Genomic DNA, 22,224 nt, shown 5'->3' on the forward strand with positions numbered 1-22,224 from the left:
GGAAAATTATTCCTAGTGATCTGTCACATTAGACTATCAGAATGTCATGCTCTTGGTATCCCCCATGTCAAAAGAAATGGCATTGTCTCTGTCATATGCAGAGATGATGAAAATGGCAAATGACTTCCTAACCATCACATCAGAGGACAAAAAAAGTCCTCCAACAGAACAATAAGACAATTTAAGTGGAAAACAGTATTTTTTTGCTTTTTGTTTCAGTTTTAGAGGGAGGAACACAGTACTGGAGTGAACTCTATTAGCAGCTTTCTTAATTGCTTCACTACTGCCTTTTGAACTGTAACAATGAAATTATTCTTGTGTTTTCCTGAAGGGAATTATTTAGCAGACATATTTTCATCTCAGACTAGTTATTGCAGAAACAACTTCTCCATCAAAGCAGACTCTGAATTTTTTGTCTTTGTGACTTCAGATTAAAAGAATGGTTTGCCCACTAAATGAGTGTTCTAAATCTCACTGCTGTGACAGACTGATAATCTTATACCTGTTATTGATTTATTGATGCATGTACATTGAAGTGTCTAACAATAATAATATTTGGCTTCTGGAACAGACAGAACTTGACTATTTAATAATTCTGCACTTTAAAACACATGAGATGAGGCACAGCAGTAAAGATTATGATTATTTCTGCTCCACCAATAAATCATTACACAATGTGACAATCTGCATATTATCCACAACTTAGTTAAAACCAAAAGAGGCAACTCCCATTTCCATAACATCATGCATTTAAATAACACCTGGTAGTTACACATACAGTCAGATAAACATTTGTGTCTATGAACAACTACTCTGGATCAAATAAGCCCAACTGATCCTTCACAGATAATTTCACAGGCACAGCTATCCTCATTTTTAAAATTCAGTTACAATTCTTGTATGTAGTTGCTTATAAGACAACACTCTTCTAGGAGAAAGGAAAAATTTCATGCAACTAAAAAAATGCCAAAACGTTGAGAAAAAGATTTCTTACCTTAAATGAAATGTACAGTAATGTAATTATTGGTACAGAATACTTAATCACCTGTGCCTACAAGAAATTGAAAAAAAAAATTGGTCAGTTTGATGATACATTTAATAAATTTAATTTTAATGTATTGATATCTGAAATATTTAACATGTAGTGCAATTTAAGAGACTGAATTTTAAGCCCATATTCTGATTTTATTTTCAAGTAAAACCCTAATTACAGACCCATCACAAAAGATGGAATTATATCTTTAGATCTATATTGCACAAGGTGGAAAACACTGTCATTCAATATAATTGACTGCAAAGGTCTTCTCAGACTGCTGATGATTTCTCAACATGGAGACTTTTTAGTAAAATTGTGGTTATTTTTCATAGCCACATCTACATTGCCATCTAGTGTATTCCAATGGAATTGTTTAATATAGAAACCACCAGAAAATCCATTTTACTTACTAAATTGATACAAATGTAGAGGAGACATAGCTGGTCTGAGAGAACTACAAACCAAATTCAGCCCTGAGCCCTGACCTGGCTCAGACACAGCCCAAAGCCCGGGGGTGAAATGCTGTGAGTACAGGGCTCACCCTCTGGGACGTGTAGAGATGGAGACACCTCAGCAGCAGTTTCCAAACCTCTGCACTGCACAGGCCAAAGGACGCAAACACACACATGTGGGATGTCCAGAGGTACTTCATCCTGGAGGAACACAGGCTTTGCATCATCATCTGGAGCTCTGCAAAGCTGCCTCTGAGAGCAGTTCATGTCTAGAGAAATTCTGAACACAGTGCTCTTGGACTGCCAGGCCTCTGAAACAACTGAGTACAGGACTGACACTGCACTTTGCTATGTGCTCTTGAGAACATCTCTGTTCTCAAACTTCCATTCTTTATGGCAGAATTTTGGGACATGCCTCAGTCCACAAGCAGAAACACACCAGGGAGAGAAAGAAGGTTCATGACCCTATCAGTTTGTGGCCAACATATTTTACACTCTTACAAAAAATATACTCAATCATCTAAACAAGCCCTTAGTAGAATCAAAAAAATATACCTCATTGTGCTTAATGCCAGACATCCAAAAAGAACTGTGTGAACTAAGCTGTAGGCAGCATCAGGCTTCAGTGTCACTGTGTATTCTTCCATTTTTTCCTTTAACTGGACTTGATTTGAACCACTAATTGAAGAAAAAAACAGTGTTATATTAAGTTCTGTACCATATTTCATATAATTATTTGCATTTTAAAAAGCATCAAGTCCTTCTGGGGTCAGAAACAACAACCATTGCTACAAGTCCACAATCTTCTATTGCATTTACTATATAATTTAGCCTGATGCCACTAAGTTGATGCAGCATCAGGTATTTCTTTCAATGGGCAGATTTCTGGGAATGCAATGGGTTAAATGAGCTGGATTAGAATGAGATAAATTTGTTTACAGCAAGGATGCAGCTACTTCCATGTTCTGAGGGCTTCTGATGAGAGTGAAGAATTTAACTGTGATTTGTGGGCTTGTGCTGGTCTATCTGGATGCTATTAGAGCCATAGATTGGAAGCAGAATTAAGGAAAATGAGCCCTGAAAGGAGTGGCCATTGCTTGAATCCATTGTGAATATGTGGAGGGCCCTTCAAAAACACAGAAGAAGCTGCTTGAGTGTGTGGGGTTTTCCCATTTCTTTCAGGGCAGGGGATAAGTGAGATAAAAGCATTAAAAATTAGAGACGTGTGGGATTACATCTAAGGTTGCAGAAAATAAGAGCTGCAGAATCTTTATTTTTTGAAATTGACTGATGCAGTAAGTTTACAAAGAGGCTGGCTGAATAGTACCAAAATTATTTACAGATGACTGATATTTGAAATTACTATTGTAATATGTAATTGTCATAACATAGTTCTGGAATGTCTTGGATACTCTCCCTTTCTCTTGCTCTCTCTCCTTTTTATCCAGTCTTCCCTAATTAGTGGCACTAATCAGGAGACACTCCTTGAATTTTTGCTTAATCAATTTTATAAGATCCCTTCTACTTTTTGCCCAGGTTGTACATGTAAAACTGAGAGCTCTCTAATGAATCATTTTGTTTGAATAGCAGTTCTATCTCGTTTTCTGTGTTCTGTAGATCCCTCAGAATGCCAGAGTTTAGCTCTGGGAAATGCCAGCAGTGATGCACAGTTACAGCTCCTGCTCCTTCACACAGATCACAAAGTTCAGCACAGACCACTCCGCCTCATTTCTGGGCAGTCTGAGGATAAAACCTGGGAAATCTGCTTTGCACAGGGAAAGTGGGATGAACTAAAGAAAATAAACTTATTTTAGATAAAGACATCCTTCCCCTGCTTTCCCTCATCCCAAAAAACCCAACCAACATTAAACATACTGCAAAACTTCAACAGCAAAGAGCTTGACTTAATCTTGGGAAAGATATTTCTTTGTTTACGTTTTTAGCTTCAGTAGAAAGTTAATTATTCTGCCTGATTTCTCTGTCACACACCCTCCTCCTCAGCAGATGTGCAAAGCAATCCTGTACTGCTGCTGTGTTCACCTCTGAGTTCCTCAGCCAGCTGAAGAAAATTGATAAAAATGTGAATTACCTTAAAACTGTATTTACCTGAGGTTCCGAAAGGCAACAATGACAGCTGCTACTGTCAGAAGGAACAGAACAAATCCATAGATGTAAAAAAGCAACGTACTGGAGAGTCTTGAAAAAGTGTTTAAAGGTAGTAAACCAAAGGCTTCTTCACAAAGATACAGGTTAGCATCAAAATCTCTAAAAAAAAGAAACATCTTTGTCCATCATGTATTTCATAACTTGATGTCAAAAAGGACAGAAGTTTACTTTTTTCCCAACAAATTACAATGTCACAGTTGTGCAGATTACACTTAGGGCAAGTACGACAGAAACATGAGGTAAAACTCTGTGATTTATTGCACACATTTGAAATAAGGACAACTTGAAGGCTTCATGAAAGAAGTCAAACAAAAAGCAAAACTACAGCTAAATCATACCTTGTTGCTCCAAATCCAAATTTTGCTTTCAGGAATTTGAATATATGTTCATCTGACTCAAGATTAAGAATTTTCTACAGAGTGTGGAAAGAGAAAGGAAATTATATTTTAAATATGAAAAATGTTGCACAGTAAACAGCTTTTTTGTCATTTAAATGTAACTGCAAAGAACATAAGTTTACTAAGATGGGTGCTTTGCAATCACAGAAGCATTCACTTTTAACTGCATTCATTGAAAAGAAAATTCAGTGAAAAACTTTGCAAATGCTCAACAGTATAGATCTACAACTGATATAAAATTACAGGTGAGCTTCGAGTTAACACCAATTATTTGGTGTTAATTTATGGAGTTTTCAAATCCATATATCAAAGAATAGCAAAACAAACTTTGATTTCTAAAATGCAGTTTCTGAGATGCAGAGAAATCTCACTGCAGTTTTTATTTAATGATACTCCTGTAGATGGTTAACAAATAGCTTTTAACATAATACACTGTGTAATGTTTGATACCAAAAATTATTTGCCTACCTTAATGAATTTATTTATTAGGAGAGTCAAGCACAAGACTAGCAGAACATGGAGGATAAGTTTCCCAAGCCTATTAAGCAAGCCACCCTTTTTTAGATTTTTCTACAAAGAAGAAAATATTAGTATTTCAGTCATTTTTTAATGTATTTGGAACAAAAACATCACAGGCCATTTGAAACAGCTGATCTGCTAGTCCTGAGCAGCACCAAATCTGTATTAGGCTCACGTAAGCAAAAATGGATACAGAACCAAGTACCCAGAATAAAGATATACCTCTTGCACAGACCTGAAGGGACAATGTCATAAAAGCTTTGATCTGGCAGAGTTTTGGAAGCAGCCAAACAGCCCTTCTTTGGCAGTTCTTTTACAGAACTTATTCCCTAATTTCCATAACTCTGTGTGCCTTTTGAAATACCTACTCATTACATCTTCCACCTAAACATGGCAAAGGGATCTTCTGATAGGATTTTGAGCAATTTTCCATTCCAAGCTCCAGATGAGCTGCCCATAGGCAACTGGGAATAGGTGCAGACAATAGGAATGGCCCTGTAAACACCTTTATTGTGGTCAGAGGCTGTCACCAATGCCAGAACCAGAACAAAGAGAACTGTAACTACACTAAAAAACCTGATCTTTGAAAGAAACAATGGATTTCAGGAAGCTGAACTCGACATGAGCCTAGTTGTCCTAGTTGTTACAGATTATTTTGTTGGAGGCAGATCCACAAATTCAAGTCCTGCTGGAACAGGTGTAAAGTCCATTTGTGCCATTTTTTTTTTCAGGGTCCAAACTGCAGCTTGCACAATCATTAATGTTAATAGAAATCGTGGAATTATGATGTCTGATGTGCTTGGCTAAGCTGCAGTTAGAGTAATGGGATTCATTATTTGATCAGGCAACATTTGGGTTGCTGTACGCTATAGTAATTCCTCTAATTAGTATTAGTAAATGAAAATTGTAATGAATCTAAATTACTCATTCACACACCCACATATATATATATAAATACTCTTTATTTAGTATTATAGACATATTTTGGTACCTACCTGGATTATTCTTGCTATTAAGACAGAAACATTAAAACTTATAAGCAATGATCCAAGAATCATAGAATTGAAGAACTGTAGGACACAGACCAGCAGTAACCCAGAAATCTGAATGATATAGAGCCATGTAACCTGTAACAATAATGAGATTTTTATGTCTACAAAACTTTATAGTCATAGCTGCTTTTCTCTGAGTATGCTTTATAATTTATTACAACATCAATTATTTTTGCAAAGAACACATCATCTTGCAGTAGATCATTACATTTAAAGTCATGACTGTATCCCTTTTATATTTATGTCCTGAACTACTTAGGTTAGTATTTTATGCCTACTTTATACTTAAGGAAGCTTGATCCTGTAATCAAGCAGATAACTGCAGTGTGAGGAAAATATTAATTACTTAATATTTGGAAGACGGTTTTATTTTCTTTAGTCCAAGAGGTGTTTCTGTAGCCTCAGTGATGTTTTTACGACTAAAGAGTTATGGCTCAGTGCAGTTCAGCAACCAAACATCCCCTGCCTTCCCCAGCTTTTCAGTAAGAGTTCAGTTAATCCCTTTTGGGCTATGCTAAACTATTATCAGTGTTCAGCTCAATGTAAACACTAAACCTCAGCTGACTTTCTGACACCAAAAGGGGTACCAAAGGATGTAATTTACCTCACACAAAGACCCCAAGTTCAGTCTTGTATTACAGCCATGGTGTAAATCAGTATCAAAGAGCCCAACAAACTCCAGGAATTCTAAGCAGTGCTTTTTTGAAAGTGAGTACAGACACAGTGGTGTGGTGAGTCTGTTTTGGAGTAACTCAGGATGAAGCTGGTAATTTACTGACTTTTAAGGTACCTGACCAGTCACATTAAATACTGACTTCAGTTTGCAGTTGCAGATATAATGAAGAGTTCAGAAACTTAAGTAAGCCACATTTATCTTGATATGCAGGCACCATACTCATTTTCAGTTAAATTAATACAATCAGTAAAATTCAAGTCTGCTTCAAATTTAAAATGAATTTACATGAATTTTCCTTCATCCTCCTATAACCTTTCCTAAAGTTAGAACCTTTTTCAACCAGTGTAAGTTTCACTGTGCCTAAAATGGTCTTGGTAGAATTTCACAGCAACCCTAATGTCAAAGACAGTGTCATCATCTTCTAGAGCACATTTCTGTTTTGTAAGATTGACTGTCAATGATCCCTGACCTTCTTAGTAAGACTGGTTTTATTTTCTGGCTTATCCAGCTCAGCAACACAGCAGGGGCAATGCTGTTATTTTGGGGTGAATGTCAATGCAGACAAGACAGCTGCTTCTCCCCAGCTGTTCTGGTGTTCTGCATCCTCCTCCTGTGCTCAGAGCTTGGCCCTGACTGGCAGATGAGAGGATGCACAATGCTTGAGGCAAAATTCAGACACTGCTCTGACTTCACAAAGTCACACAAAGATTTCCTGGGGGATTTTTTCCTTCTGGCAACTTTGAGAGGCCATGCTAAAGCTGTTGTATCAGATCAACTGCTAGGATGGTGTTTGGAAGTGTCAAACAGTGTCTAAACAAAAGCAGACAAAAATTAAATAGACATGAACTACGTTGAAGTGAACAAAAATCAGAAATGGTGTTTGCATCATTCACTTTTACTCTTGCAGGGTACATACCCTGTGATCATTTCAAAGCACAAGGCACACTAGATAATCTGTATTACTCTGGGCATCCAGGCCACTGCTGAGGAAAACATCTTCACAACTGTTGGCTTTATGAAGGCAAAGAGACAAAAGTAGGTTATTTCCAAAGAGAAAGTTACCTTTGCTGTGGGAATCATGTCCAAGCAGTCCAGTATGAATAATGCCAATGCTTGGATCAGCATCATAAACTGGTTAAATTGCCAAGTCAGGCTGAAGAGAAACGTTGCTATGAATATAGCAATGAGTGTGAGCCTCTGGAAGGAGGGAAGAAAGTTTTATTTTACTTTATAGTTTCCTTTGTTAAAACACAAAAAATCAAGCAAAAAGAAATCTCAACAAACCCAACCAAAGCCCACCTTAATCTGGTTTTATTTTAAAACCACTTTTAAAACACTGAATTTTCTAACTACAATTAACAGCTCGGAGGATAACAAACATTTCATTAGTTACAAATTCTTGACTTATGCCTGTGTTTTATCACTGTAATACCATTTGCAAGAAAACAGTGAGATCTCAGACAGTTTCAGCCCCCAGACTGAAAGGCAATACCTGTTTTACTGTGGTATAAATAGCAGTGACTTGATCAAGATAAGGAGTACTAACTTAAGAACTGTTGGTCAAAGAAACTGTATCACCCCTTTGCTTTAATTCTTGCAGATCAGGACAGTTTTCTGTTACTAAGTTTATTGTGTCATACTTGTCAGAAATACTCACTTCTTGAGCAGGCTGTAAATGGGTTCTGAGCAGGTATGTGATGGCTGCTATCTGAACAGCAAAGAATGGCAGTGCCCAGTTCTCCCTTAAAGGAATGGTGAATTCTACCCTTGTAGTATCTACTCTGTACAAAACAGAGAGTTTCACAAATTGAAAATCATGCAGTCACTTGGAGACAGAGAGCTGGCAATGACAGGCATCTTTGTGCTATTTCAACTCCTTATTTATAAAAATGGAGGCTCTACACTCCAGTTCCTTCAACACACCTGGCTCTGAAAATAAATCACTATGAAGGTTCTGCAAGTTATCCATTGTTTCTGCATCTCAAATGATGTACTTCAGCTTCACTAACTGTAAAAAAAATATACTATGGATTACATCTTATTTATGAAGCACAGCTTGGGTAATTTAGAAATGACAAATACACCCCAAACTAAAAGCACTTCCAAAATCCAGCGTGTGGATTTCAACATGACAAGTCATTTTACTTCATTTTTTGGTTTGCAAATGCACATGTGCGAATATAAACAGAATATAAACAGAATATAATTTTCACTGTGATCCCAATGACTTGAGCTTGAACACAGTTTAATTGCTTATGAGCTTTTTGGTCATTTTTTGAAGCTTTTGAACATAAGAAGTATGTGATGGAAGAATTCCCTAAAAACCAGTCATTTGCAAAGCCTGATTTAAAAGTTAAAAACAAAGAATAATTCTCTTTTTCCTGGTGTAGAGAAAATATTTGCTAAAAAGGCCAGTAAGCAACATATCTGAGACATGCTCAGCTGCAGGAAGAACGTGTTTAAATGCAGTTACTCAGTGGCCTCAGAAGTAATTCATCTGCACAGAAAGTCTTTATCCAAATCCATTCCATGCACTTATTATATTGCATAAAGAAAAAAAACGCTCATTCTTCAGCATTAGAAAGATGGACAAATTTGCTCCAAATATTCTGCAAATAGAAGAGATGACCTCATGAAAGAAACGTGTGAAACACTGCATGTGGCTTTTAATTACTTTTATAGTTGGAGAAAGAAACATCTTGCCTCCATACACCTGTAATTATTCTGTAGTGGATGTGCTTGCAGACAAATTCCTTTAGAGCTGCTCATTAACATATCAAACGTTTCTGGTAGAACCAAGACTGTACTTTTATTTTCTTGAGTAATTTACAGGTAACAGCCAATGTCACCAATTTTAGCTTCCTGCCAGCAGCTGAATTCTGGCATAAAGCCAGTTCTTAGGGTTTTATCTCCAAACTGATAATTCTTCCAGTGATAAAGCACTAGAACAGCTCAATTACCACGTTTTTGCTTTGAGGCTTAGTGCTGGAGATGGCTACAGGAATAAGGGGAGAGAGGAGCTGAACATCAAATGAGCTGAGGTTGTGGAAGGAACCCCTGGGGTGTGGGGTAGTGAGGGACAGCTGAAGGGCTTCCATGCAGGTGTCTCTAACACCTGAGAGATCCTAGGCTGGAGAAGACAGGGTACAGCACCTGGAGCTCCAGGCACACCTCAAAGATGTAGTCCACTTTCAGAGACCAATTTAAGACAAAATTTTCTACTCAAACTTCCTGAACCTTTAAAAACCCAGTCTGACATGTCAGCTCATTTCTGACTGTTTTCTAATTATTTTTTGTTGTTTAAACATTTTTTCTACTTTCTGGCTAATTGGAGAGAGGCCTTCTAGTTTAATGTTTTGTCCAATTAATCATGCAGTTAAAGCTTCAATGCCTTACCTTTGAAACTAGGTACAATTTCAGAAAGATTGAATGTTTAATCTCACTTACCTGTTTGTAATATACCAGCAAGCTGCCAACAACCCTGAAAGCCATGTTCCACTAAGAAGCCAGCTTGTTACATACAGAGCAATGACATAAACTGCCTGAAGTCCAAACAAAGTGTAGATATAAAAATAAACAGGCTCTAGGTATTGCTGTAAAACACAAGAATACTGATGTTGACATTAAAACACTCATGGGGGGAGATTATACTTAGTATGAATTAGGTTTTGCTTTTACAAATTAAAAAGACATCAGGAATATTTCTAATTAGAAAATATCTACAAAGGGGAGCTATGATTCACTGTAATCTTCATAATGCACTTACAATCTAAAGCCATAAATAAATGCCTACCTGAATTGGAAGAATCCTATACAGAATGCTGAGAAACACCTCCTGGTAAACATTCATTCTTTCAAGTATGTTAATTGTCCTCACAGATTCAGTTTTATTGTCATATACTAAACCATGTAAACCTTAATGATAAAGAGAAATTGAAATAGGAGATTGTCATTTTCCCCCCTCCATCTTCATTTGAACAGTGAATAACTTTTTCAAAGGTATTTTAGGATCTCTCATCAGAAACTGCAAACTTTGAGTCAATGATTCAGAACAGATTACCTCTGAATCAACATGACCTTCTGAGGTCTTCAGCTTCCCTGCTTGAAATGTGACTCACAGTGCTAATTCAAGTACTGTATATTTAGTAGTGTATAAAACATTTATTTTTATACTTCCATCCCCAGCATAGAATCTGTGGTACATTCTGGATCCTGAGAACTGTTCCTGGCACTGCTTTAATCACAGGTGAAGTTAATATTGAGAAATGTGTAGTACAAGCAAAATTGCTAGGGAGCAACAGCTAAATATCTAGAAAACATGAGACTGTCTGAGAAAGCCCCATCCCTGTACACGACTTCCTTGGAAGCTGCTCCTTGTGTCACTGTCCAGGAATAGAGCAAAAAAATTGCCTCTTCCCAGAAATGGCTCATAGCTCAAATTAAACAAGAGAAGAATAAAAATAAAAGTAATAAACTGAATAAACCACCAAACTGAAACCCTAACACATATAAAAATTGTCCCTCAAAGTGACTGCCTTCATCAGCATGTGAAGGTGTGGCACAGAAACCAATGCATCACTGTGAAATTTATTATGTCCATAACTCAGGGGCTCCCTGGCATAGAACAGAATAAATCTGTCTCCAGTACAATTGTTACACTATCTTTCATTGTTATGGCATGCCTTGTTCTCAATTATATGTGAAAAAAAATCCCAACCAAACCTACAAATAGTCAGCTGCAAAAAACTTACTTTACAGTTTACAATACCTTGCTGTATGGAAGCAGCCTGAACCATCTGCTTGTAGTAGGAATAATAAAGTCCACACTCAGTTCTGAATGAAATTTCTCTTTCGACCTCCTGCAAGTGAAATTCAACAGTAAATTCACTTTCCATTTGCTTTTCACCATCATCCAAGGCTGCCTTCAACTCCCAGTTCCTGCTGCACCAGGGAAACTGAGTTTCAGAGAGGCTTCAGTCTTTGGGTTTCATATTCTAAGCAACTTAGTTCAACTAAAAGGGTGAGAAGCAAATGGCTGGGGTGTATATGACTATTTTAACTGGGGAAATGTATATGTTTTTTGTGATTCTGATATGCTGCTTGGAAATATTTTGGGTATTTCACTCTTTTTTTCGTAATATGACAAGCTTAGCTTGGCACAGTGGCCCACAGCTGGACCGTAAAGCTGCACATCCCTGCTTTGTGCACTTAACCTTTTCTCCCAGATGTAGTTATCCCATTGTGTCCATGGCTTTGCCAGCTCAAGGCTCAATTAATTCAGTGTGCTATGTGGGGGCTGCACCAGAATGCCACGGATATTTCAGCTGGCAGGGCATGCTGCTGCCCACTTGTTCAACACTGCTTCTTACAGGAAGCCAGCTGTCTTCACTTTCAGATTAGAGGTGAAAGGAAAAGGGACTTGGCTTTTAGGGCCAGATGAACTCCTTATTTCTGATTAGAAATGTTCAAATTATTTAAACGAGGTGCACTTTGAACCAGGCACATTTCAAACTATGCCTTTTTCTTGGCTGATACTGCAGCAGATGGAGTCCAGTAAGATCAGAAAGCTCTTTGCTTTGGAATGCACTTCCTTTTGTTACCTCATTAGTTGTGAAGATCTAATGAAATTTAACAAACCCACTGCTTTGGGCAAGCACATTAAAACAAAAATGGCATGAACAACCAATCTGATGAGAACTAGCAATCCTCTTATACAGAATTGTTCTACTATTAGTGATCTTTTTAGTAGTTTGTAAAATAACATCCCAGCAAATGTATCTCCTAAGCAGGAAGTTAGAAAACGTCTCTATCCAGTTAGGAAAAGTTTATATTGAGATTTGAAAATCCAGTGAAATCCCTTTATGTGGTAAATGCAAGACATTAAAAAATGTGTCATTGCTAAAAATAATCTTATGAATTCATCTTTCAGTACAAAGAATGTTACTGAAATAACAGAACATTGCTTTTTCAGTGTCTTTTATGGATGCCATTCTTATTAATACAACCTTGCACAGAACCCCAAGACTTCCAACTTTCTTATACAGTCCCAACTCTTATGCTGGAGCAGAATCAATTCTGTGTCAGAGCTAACATAAAAAGCTCGACAAAAAAATCATGTTCTTCTCTCCTCTACTGCCCAGGAAAGGTGCTTATCTCAAAGAACACATCTTATCATGTATTTTATTGAAGTCAATTGTTGACAAACCAATATTCTGGTCTGAGAAGAGTCAACAGATAAAACCACAAGTGATTCAATTTAAGTTCACAACTAAACTCTCCAGCTGCCCTGTGAGTATAAATCATCATACCAAAACCCACACACTTAGCAAAACGAGAGTCTTGGATTTTGAAGAAGCTCTAGTTTCAAATTCATCACTACTGAAAAGTTTTCCAGTACCAAAAGATGGCTGACTCTTAAATGTTCATAAAAAAAAATGGGAATGCTAACATTTGGAATTTATTAAGGGGGAGAGAGGAATCACAGAGGGGGATCTAATTAGCAAAAATGCATTCAAACATGATTAATTTGTAATCCTGGCACCAGCTGTATTCAACCAAATGCTATACTTTATGAGACAAATAGTAGTGAGTTTTACATCTGTTTCATGCTAAGATAACATCTGTTTTATTCACTCAAAATACTTTTCCAGTTCTACTGCAATTTATACTTTTCCTAGCATTCCATGTCAATAAAAACATGCAGACTTGTGGATAAACATAGTGAGAGCACATGCTTATCTGTCTGTGTATTCACTTTGTGAGGTTGTAACAAAGAAGTTATCACTGCTGCAAGGGAAAAATAAAGAACACTGTCCTCTGGGACACACACAGAGCTGCTTACGATTTCAATTTATGCAATTGTATCCTAATAATACTAAGCATTCACAACCAAATACAAAGGACTTTCTCTCAAGGGCAGTGCAAAAATTTAGAGCTTATGATTCCTCAGACTCCTTAAGCAAGTCCTTCAGAATGCTGAGCAAGCAGCCAAAGTCTGAGTTGAGTTTTTCTATAAATAATGAGCATAAATAAAGCTCCAACTACTTTTCCTTTTTTGACACAGCTAAAACAAAATTTGTGTAGTTGAAACTATTTGTTAGTTTTTCAATTTAAGACCAGGAAGATTTGAAAATCTTCTCAAGTGTACAGGTGGAAACTCAACACACAGAGCTGCTGTCAACGTTCCCAGTTAGAACAAGCCTTCAGCAAAGCTGTTTAATGCTTGGACAGCTCTCCTGGCTGGGTAACCTCGAGCCCATCTGTCTGAGTGTTCCAGATCAGATCTGATCCAGAGTAAAAGCACCCCTAACACCTCAACAGGCACTTCTGTGGAAAAGTCCTGCCAAAGTCCTGGGGGCCCTCCCTCCCTTCATGCCTGAGCATTCACTTTGTGCAGGTCTCATTACCTGTCTCCCTGCTTTTCCTCATAGAATCTTTGAATGTTTGGGGCTGGAAGGGACCTTAAAGCTCATCCAGTGCCACCCCCTGCACTGTCCCAGGCCGCTCCCAGCCCCAGTGTCCAACCTGGCCTTGGGCACTGCCAGGGATCCAGGGACAGCCACAGCTGCTCTGGGCAATGACCTTTGGGTTGTATTCAAAATGTAAAAAGGTAAAGTATGAGCACCTCACAGACTAAATCCTGGTATTCTCATCATGAAAGACTTACAATCTTATATTTTCATTCCTCACTTCCTGCAAGCAGCAATTTTATTACAGGAAAAATCAATAATCAAGTATCTAAATGCTTACTCAGAAGGGGTAGAGAAGAAATGAATGCTCTGAAGTTTGTTTTTCTTACAGTATTAATTTGCTACATGGCCTTGGCTCATTCCTGTTCAAAGTTTCTTCAGAATTTGCAGTTGAACAAGCAATGCAATGGCTGACAGGAGAGGTGGCTCCCCATTTTGTTATTTGCATAGCAGATTCTGTTCCCAAAAAATGCTGCACTGAAGGGGCAGCCACTAAAGTGCTACTGAAAATCACTGAAAATAGACAAGCCATTTCAGATGTGTTATGCCAGAACATTTACAGAAAACTGAGAAGGGATTTTTGGATAAGAAATCTGTTTTGACTTCCACCATCACAAACAGAAATGTTTGTTGGTTTAACGTATATCAGAAGGGGTTCAATTTTTTTTCTTCAAAGTTATTTGAACAAGATAAGTGATTATAACCTGTGATCTCTGCTGGAAGGGGAGACAAACACAGCTTCTGGCTAGGTGTCATGATATGCTGAATCTCTTTTTTTTTTTTTTTTTTTTTTTGTGTCATTCTTTCAGGAAGTCTTCAAATAAAAAAATACCAATTGTGTACCTCCTTCATTGCATAAGCCACTCTTCAAGATGTGCTTTTTCAGTTTTTCTGGTAAGAAAACAATTGTACATCTTTCTCCTGTGACCATGGCTAATTGATAATAGCAGGCACATTTACCAGCAAACAAGAACAAGACTCACACACAGAGCAGCAGCTGAAATCAATGCACTGTTGAAAGCCATATTCAAAATACAGCAAAACAGTTTAACAACGACCAGACAGTTTTTCTACTTGGGTGAACCATTGCTGGAAGACACCCAAAACTGAACTGCCTTTTCATGAATTGCAATTGAAATTACAGAAAGGCAATCATTGCAAGTGTGTGTGCAAGTCCTGACTCCAATTATTTAGGAGTTAGGAGTCATGACTTTGCATAATGAACTCTTTTTACTTCCAATTTTTAGAGTTGAGTACAACTCCATACTATGCACTTGTGGTGTTTATGTATCAGTAGGGTCTTCAGAACAAAAATTCCACCTTTTGCGCCTAAAAGATGCAGGTACAAACATCTATTTTTTGCCTGGTGCAAAAGTGCCAGAAAAACACTGCAGATCTTCAAATAGAAGAGCACTTCCATATAAAAGAAAAAAATGACAAAATAGGTCTCCCATTACATCTCTGTGTTCATTAAGTTGCTACACAGATCCTTGTGGGCATGAATTTTTATCATCTGACTAATTGTAGCTTACTGGATGAAAGGAATGAAGTTCAGGAGAATAATGCACTGTTATATAATTTTTGTATCAGATTTCAGCAACACAAATCCTCAAATTTGCCCCATTTACAGCCAATTCAGGGTCACTGAAGCTAGCAGTTTAAAACATGGAAACCGAACTGATTTAGAATTTTTCTTTTCTACGTTGCAGAGCAACGTGGTGACGCTCTAGTGTATTTCACAGGCATGGGGGTTAATAAAACACTGCATGTGCATTTGTAATGCATCCATTTATTCTATGTTATGTTTATTGAAAATATCATTAAATGAGATCACTCTGCATTTCACTAAGCAAGGCATGCAATAATTGTGGGGCAAGCATTAGACTACAGTTCTCCCTTCTGAGAATCTGGGCAGGGGTATCAACTAAAATAACACTTACTCTTTTCAAACTTTTGGAAAGTTCAGTTAATACCTGCAAAATAAATGCTTTGGCCAAACTATAAAATGTTAAAGAAAAAAGCAAATTTTCCACTTATTTTCCATGTAATTTTTGAGGGTCTTGTCTTTCTTAAGATATAGTATGTGCTGTAATGAAAAGATTAACCAATTCAGAAGTGCTGGAAAACATGTACATACCCCTGGAGAGACTACACTCCTACACACAGGCACAGAGACATCTGTGGATTGTTTTACAGATATTGGGATGAGCCTTCCTGCCTCAGATTTGCAGGAAATTTCAGACTCTTCATATGCAGTCTTCTCTTCCTATACTACTCCTAAAGCAGTATTTTGTTTAAAATGAGCACCACGTGCATGCTCTGGTGGAGATCACATCCCACTGAAGGAGGGGCACTGTGAGATCACAGAGTGTCTGCAGCTCTTTGTCCTTTACCCTGCTGGTAAATGAACTTAATGCTTTTTGAATCTTTCATCAAATTGGCTGAAATTGTTCCTGTTGCAGTGTTACCAGCTATCCATCACCTCCGTGGGATGAAATAACAGCAACAGAGACAACAGAAACCAGACTACAGAAAACTAGAGGGGTTTGTTTCAGTTCTGATATCTAGTGGCATGACAGTGTACTATAAATGAAAACAATAATTATCAAATAAAACTATGGTTTCACCCACTGAGAGGATAACTTTATTACAGCTACGAAACTGCTTAATTCAGTGAACTCTGTGCTTCTCTGGCTCAGTCTCACAGAATAAAAAATATGTATCCATCCTCATTGCCACAAGCCCATGCCTGCTTGTACTTCAAAATATACAACACCTTGAAATTATTCACTACTTGCTTTTGGAAGGAAAAGGCAAACCCAAGATGCACCTTGGGTTCAATATATTGTGTACAATCTTTATATAATCAAGGGAAGATAAGGGTGGGTACAGCACAGTATGTACAAAAAATACAACAGCAATTGTTGCAGTAAATGCAAATTATTTGCATTAGAGGAATATAAATGTTTCTGGCCTATAAAAAGTGTGTAGCATAGAAAAGACATATTGCAAGGCAAGTATTCCAGTTAAATATATGCACTCTTTGAACAACACAATACACAGACCTAGCAGAATGGATTTTAGGCATTTGAAAGGGAAATGACTCACCTGTTCTTTTCTCTGGTTAAATTTAGCTGTGGGTACAGCTGTATTATTTTCTCTGCAGTGATTCTACAAAAAACCTAGTCAGTCCTGGGTCGTGGGAATGGTTGGGTTTGCATTAGTGAATGGCAGAAATATGTTTTGAGGTTTACACATTTAGAATGACATTATATAAAATTAGTATTGAATACCAAGAGACTGTCCCTAAACTGTACTACAATATCACAGTGTAAATACAATTCAAGAACTGCATGCCAGGATTTTGCATATTGTTTCTTTTAAGAGTTGGGTTTTGTTTTAATTTTAGATTGCTTTGGATAAAAGTAAGATGACTATAGAAAAACATATAGTAAAGTGCTGAAATTCTATTGTAGATAAAGATCAATTTTTGGAAGAACCATAGCTACAACTCAGTCAGGAGCTCTCCAGCAATATTTTTAGAGAAAAAATTGGGGACAGGTATTTATAGAACCGATGAAGTATGGTGGGAAGGGAAGCACAGCTTTTTTTAAATTGAATTTTTAAAAATGAAATATTCGGATGTTGAGCAGGTTACAAGACAAATACACAAAAAATCGAAATTTCAACTAATACTCATATTAATGTTCCACAAAACTACTGATGAAGCTAGAAAAATGACTGTTACCTTGATATTGGAAAACCACAGGTCATTTTCATGTAGTGTAGCCACATAAACAGAAGTAAGAAGTCCAAGGGAGATGGCAACAATTCCACCAATGGTTAGTGAGAGTATGTTCCACAGCTTTCCACCTGGAGGACCTTGGAAGAAAAATATTTCAGTCTGTAACACATTATTGAACCTATAGGGATTTTTGGAAAGCCATTTATCCATTGCCTATGTACAGTTCACATTCTGCAGGTAACAGGACACCTGGCTTTAACACATCTTTATGGAGGTTTTTATTTTCTCATATAGGAAAATCCGAGTAATTTATTTACATACAAAGTGAAATAAAGTGTGCCTTAATTGGTGTACTTTAAATTTAAGAACACCATGATCCTATACAAGTTTAGCTCAATGCCATAACTAATTTGTAAATCTGAACTGGAATATCTTCCAGAACTTTCCAAACTCCAGCAATACAGCATGACTGATAACAAAGTAAGAAAGTCACATCTCCTTCACAGGTCTAAAAATAGCTGCCTTTTTGGGGAGGGTTGCTTGGTTTTGTAAAAAACAGTGAAGGTTCGAAAGCCTCACTGAATGCCCACAAAGAGCCTGAACAGCAGCCAAAGCAGCCTTTGATGAGGGTGTCATGCTCTGAATTGCAGATGGGCTCCTGCTGCCACCACAGCAAGGTCAGGGATGGCACCATGGCAAAGGAAGGACTGTGCTGGGACCTCCAGGCCTCCGCTCTGCACTTACATGCCCGGGGCTGTGTTGGGGTTTTTGTATTTACAATGTTAATATCAGGTTTGAGATGGATTAGTCATCTGGAATTGTATCTTTGAAATGAGCATTTTATACTGTGTGTGACATCTACTTACGGGTTCCAACGATGCAGTTCCATGGAACTGAGGGCTGCAGGAGAACTAGGATCACTTGCTCTTTTTGTGCACAGCCTAAGTTGGTTTGTGCAGAAACAGTGGAACTTTCATATGCCCAAATGCAGGCAAACATTTAGAATTTAGATCAAAGTATCCCTTAAAACAAGTTAATCTAAAAATCCCTCAAAAAACAAGGAATTTTGTCAGCTTTAAAGATGTAATTCCATATGAAAATGTTGTCAGAATTTCATTACTTAAACAGATCCTGGAATTAAGATACTTAATGACTCGCTTTTAAATTTACCTAACCAATGTCCTATAGATTAAAAAGCAAAAGTTTGTAGTTAAATTCAGATTTTATATGCAACCTGCCTATTTTTAAGCAAATTTTATCAGTTGTCTTCAAATCCTTTTATGTTAGCAATGATTTTGATTTGGATTCTTTCAATAACTTTGGATGGCTACGTACAATCTGATGTGTGTCACCAATAATAAATTTAAAAAATTGTTCTCAACAATTCATATTAGGATTTTAAAACAGAGACAAATGGACATGCAGCAATCTGCATGAGACCCTCTGTCTCATCCAATTGATTTTGGTGATATTAAAGAATGGAAATGCATTTGGCACATACCTAGTTCTGAGCTGTGCTTAGGACAGATCAAAACCAAAACACTACTAAGAAGTCATAATGTCACTTTGTTTTTTATTACCCACCAGGTGGAATTTTCCCATCAGGCTTCACATTTGTCTCCTCTGAAGGCTGATCTTCAGCTGCTTCTGTGCCTTTTCCAACCCTTCTCTGTCTTATGGTTGTCATGATGTCAGTCACTTTAATTCATTATTCTTCAGCCTGACTCCTAAATGGACACACACAGGCAATGCATCTTCCTACCCAAACAGTCACTTGATACTGTATGAAATATGTGAATGTAAAACCACATCTTACTACATCACAGACTGACTTCAGAACATAAAGTCTATCTTATCTAAATGCACAGTTTTTCCTTTAATCTGTACCCCTCAGCAAATGAAAGTATAGAAAAAATTATCTTGGAACTATGAAGACTAATGTTCACCATTTTACATACTCTGGAACAGGTTTTCAGAGTGATTCATTATTTTGACTGCCCTCACTTTTTAGCCCTTGACTCAAAATGCACACCAGGCTCCCCTTTTTTAAAAAGTCTAAGCCCTTCACAGAAAAACCAGTCTTTTCAGTGTATTTTAGCTGGGTGCCTAAAATACGAAACCAGTCATTTAAATCCTGGCTTTCAGAAAATCCCCAAAAAAGCGGCCAAAAGATGCAAAAATGATTCCAGAGAACACTTGTGTTATAAAAAAACTGGAGACAGCATTAAAAGAATACTTGATGTTTTACACACCATAGAATTTGAGAACATCACAAGACAGAAAGCTCAGCCAGTCATTGCCCTGTCAACTGCCAGGTGCTCTCGGCTCTTTGAGCACAGTCCATACACAGAATGACACCCACCCCGCCACTCTGCACCTGGCAGAGAGTGCCATCCCACCTGGAGAACAAACCCAAACCCGCTCCATCCCACCTGCAGAACAAACCCAAACCCGCTCCATCCCACCTGCAGAACAAACCCAAACCCGCTCCATCCTACCCTGAGGCACAAACCCAAACCCGCTCCATCCCACCTGCAGAACAAACCCAAACCTGCTCCATCCTACCCTGAGGCACAAACCCAAACCCGCTCCATCCCACCTGCAGAACAAACCCAAACCCGCTCCATCCCACCTGCAGAACAAACCCAAACCCGCTCCATCCTACCCTGAGGCACAAACCCAAACCCGCTCCATCCCAGAGGCACAAACCCAAACCCGCTCCATCCCACCTGCAGAACAAACCCAAACCTGCTCCATCCCACCTGCAGAACAAACCCAAACCCGCTCCATCCTACCCTGAGGCACAAACCCAAACCCGCTCCATCCCAGAGGCACAAACCCAAACCCGCTCCATCCCACCTGCAGAACAAACCCAAACCTGCTCCATCCCACCTGCAGAACAAACCCAAACCCGCTCCATCCTACCCTGAGGCACAAACCCAAACCCGCTCCATCCCACCAGCAGAACAAACCCAAACCCGCTCCATCCCACCTGTAGAACAAACCCAAACCTGCTCCATCCCACCTGGAGAACAAACCCAAACCTGCTCCATCCCACCCTGAGGTACAAACCCAAACCCGCTCCATCCCACCCTGAGGTACAAACCCAAACCCGCTCCCCCCCTGAGGTACAAACCTCTCCATCCCAGCAGCAACAGCTGCTCCTTGTGCTCCACTGCTGTACGTGGCTGCTGCTGCTGGCAACGCTGCAGGAACACGCCTCAATCTCACAACTTTGTTTAAAGCTCTTGCAGCGGATTAGCCTCGCCTCCTCCTCACACACCTGGGGAAACACACGGGGAGCGAGGCGAGCTCACGCTTCGGAAGAGGCGGTTTGCAGCACACCTGACAATTAATTAACAAAGGCAAGGTGCTCATCCCCACCCCGCTCGCTGTGCGCGGTGCCAGCCGCTCCTCACACGCCGCTGCCGCAGGGCTCGGCTCCGCCGGGGCGGGCGCGTCCCAGCCCGGCCCCGCAGCCGAGGAGGGCCGGGCCCGAGCCCGGGGCAGGGCAGGGCCGGGGCAGGGCCGGGCCCGGGGCTCCCCGCGGCCTGCGCCGCCCCGCCGCGGCTCCCCCCGCCCGCCTCCCCCGGCCCGGCCCCGCTACCTGCGGCCGCTGCTGCTGCGGGAGCCGCCCGGGCCCCGCCGCGGGCAGGGACAGGGGAAGCGAAGGGAAAGGGGAAGGGAAAGGGGAAGGGGCGGGCGCGGCGCCGGGTGCTCGGCCCTGCCGGGCGGAGACCGGGAGCCGGGGCGGGCACACCGCCCGTCACAGGCCCGGCCCCCGGCCCGGCGGCGTCTCCAGCGCTGGTTCGAGCTCGGCAGGGCGGGCGGGCGGGCGGCGGAAATCCGGCACATGGGGGCACAGCCAGGGCTTCCATCCCTCCATGCCTTGGTGGCAGGGTGGCTGTGGGGCCGGGAGCGCGGCCCGATCCCCCCGAGGGTCGCGCTGTCCCGCCGGGCTTCAGCAGATGGGGAGGACGCTTTGCTAAAATAATGCTCTAGAATTTATTTGTAGTGCCTTTTTTTTTTTTTTTTAATGTATTTCTCACCCCCCCCCCCCCCGCATATATATGTGTGATTTTAAAATTGAAATTAGAGCTGCATGTTCTGTTCAACGCCTTATAAGCACCACTGTATTTCTTGCTTAACTGCACCATAAAGGTTTAAAGGGGGAAAAGACCTTTTGTAGCTGGAAGATTACGGCAATACCAGACTTTGTTCTACTTAATGGGTACAACCTACCCCTGCAGTAAGTCCTTATTATAAGTTTTATTTGCACCGTCTTTAGGAATTGTAGAAAAAACCATGCCCCATGAAGCCATAACCAACAAACCAGCTCCTCTCACAGAGGGGCGATTTCCCAATAATCCATATAATTTCTGTGGAATTGGCAGGGAGAAAGATCACTTCTGCAGGACGATATTCTTTTGATTTTCCATCACAATTTTATAGTACAGCAATACTTTTATTTTTTTTTTCTCATTCCACAACCTTGGTTCATTGAAAAACTTAGTATTTTGAGTAGGAAGAGCCATGAAATTCATAGAAAGCATGCTCAGACACCAAGAAAACTATGTAGTAATCATCCTGGCCATTCTGAACTTCAAAGCCATTGACACTAAAAGTCAGGAATTTTTTCAGTATCTACTGTGCATGCTAATTTTGTTTTGTAAGTATATTTAGAACCAGCAGGATTATATTCTTCTGATCA

General features: G+C 39.5%; 1 protein-coding gene across 4 annotated transcripts in view; it reads right to left on the reverse strand.

Annotated features, from left to right (window-relative positions):
* The window catches only part of DPY19L3 (dpy-19 like C-mannosyltransferase 3), a 35,134-nt gene extending 13,574 nt beyond the window's left edge, over positions 1 to 21,560 (reverse strand). Inside the window, exons 1-16 of one of the 4 annotated variants that reach the window (XM_063410608.1) lie at positions 21,121 to 21,560; positions 20,650 to 20,796; positions 19,098 to 19,240; positions 17,517 to 17,650; positions 11,068 to 11,158; positions 10,093 to 10,214; positions 9,747 to 9,892; positions 7,957 to 8,080; positions 7,362 to 7,496; positions 5,567 to 5,698; positions 4,521 to 4,622; positions 3,993 to 4,066; positions 3,595 to 3,753; positions 2,044 to 2,166; positions 1,578 to 1,689; positions 995 to 1,051 (exon numbers count right to left, since the gene is read on the reverse strand). In XM_063410608.1, coding sequence (XP_063266678.1) covers positions 995 to 1,051; positions 1,578 to 1,689; positions 2,044 to 2,166; positions 3,595 to 3,753; positions 3,993 to 4,066; positions 4,521 to 4,622; positions 5,567 to 5,698; positions 7,362 to 7,496; positions 7,957 to 8,080; positions 9,747 to 9,892; positions 10,093 to 10,214; positions 11,068 to 11,158; positions 17,517 to 17,650; positions 19,098 to 19,200 — 1,614 coding nt within the window. In that variant the 5' untranslated portion in view covers positions 19,201 to 19,240; positions 20,650 to 20,796; positions 21,121 to 21,560. The other 3 variants (XM_063410609.1, XM_063410610.1, XM_063410611.1) reach the window with 3 other exon arrangements.
* Between the last annotated feature and the right edge of the window lie 664 nt (positions 21,561 to 22,224).

Source organism: Prinia subflava, chromosome 13, assembly GCF_021018805.1.
Source record: "Prinia subflava isolate CZ2003 ecotype Zambia chromosome 13, Cam_Psub_1.2, whole genome shotgun sequence".
NCBI classification, from domain to species: domain Eukaryota; kingdom Metazoa; phylum Chordata; class Aves; order Passeriformes; family Cisticolidae; genus Prinia; species Prinia subflava.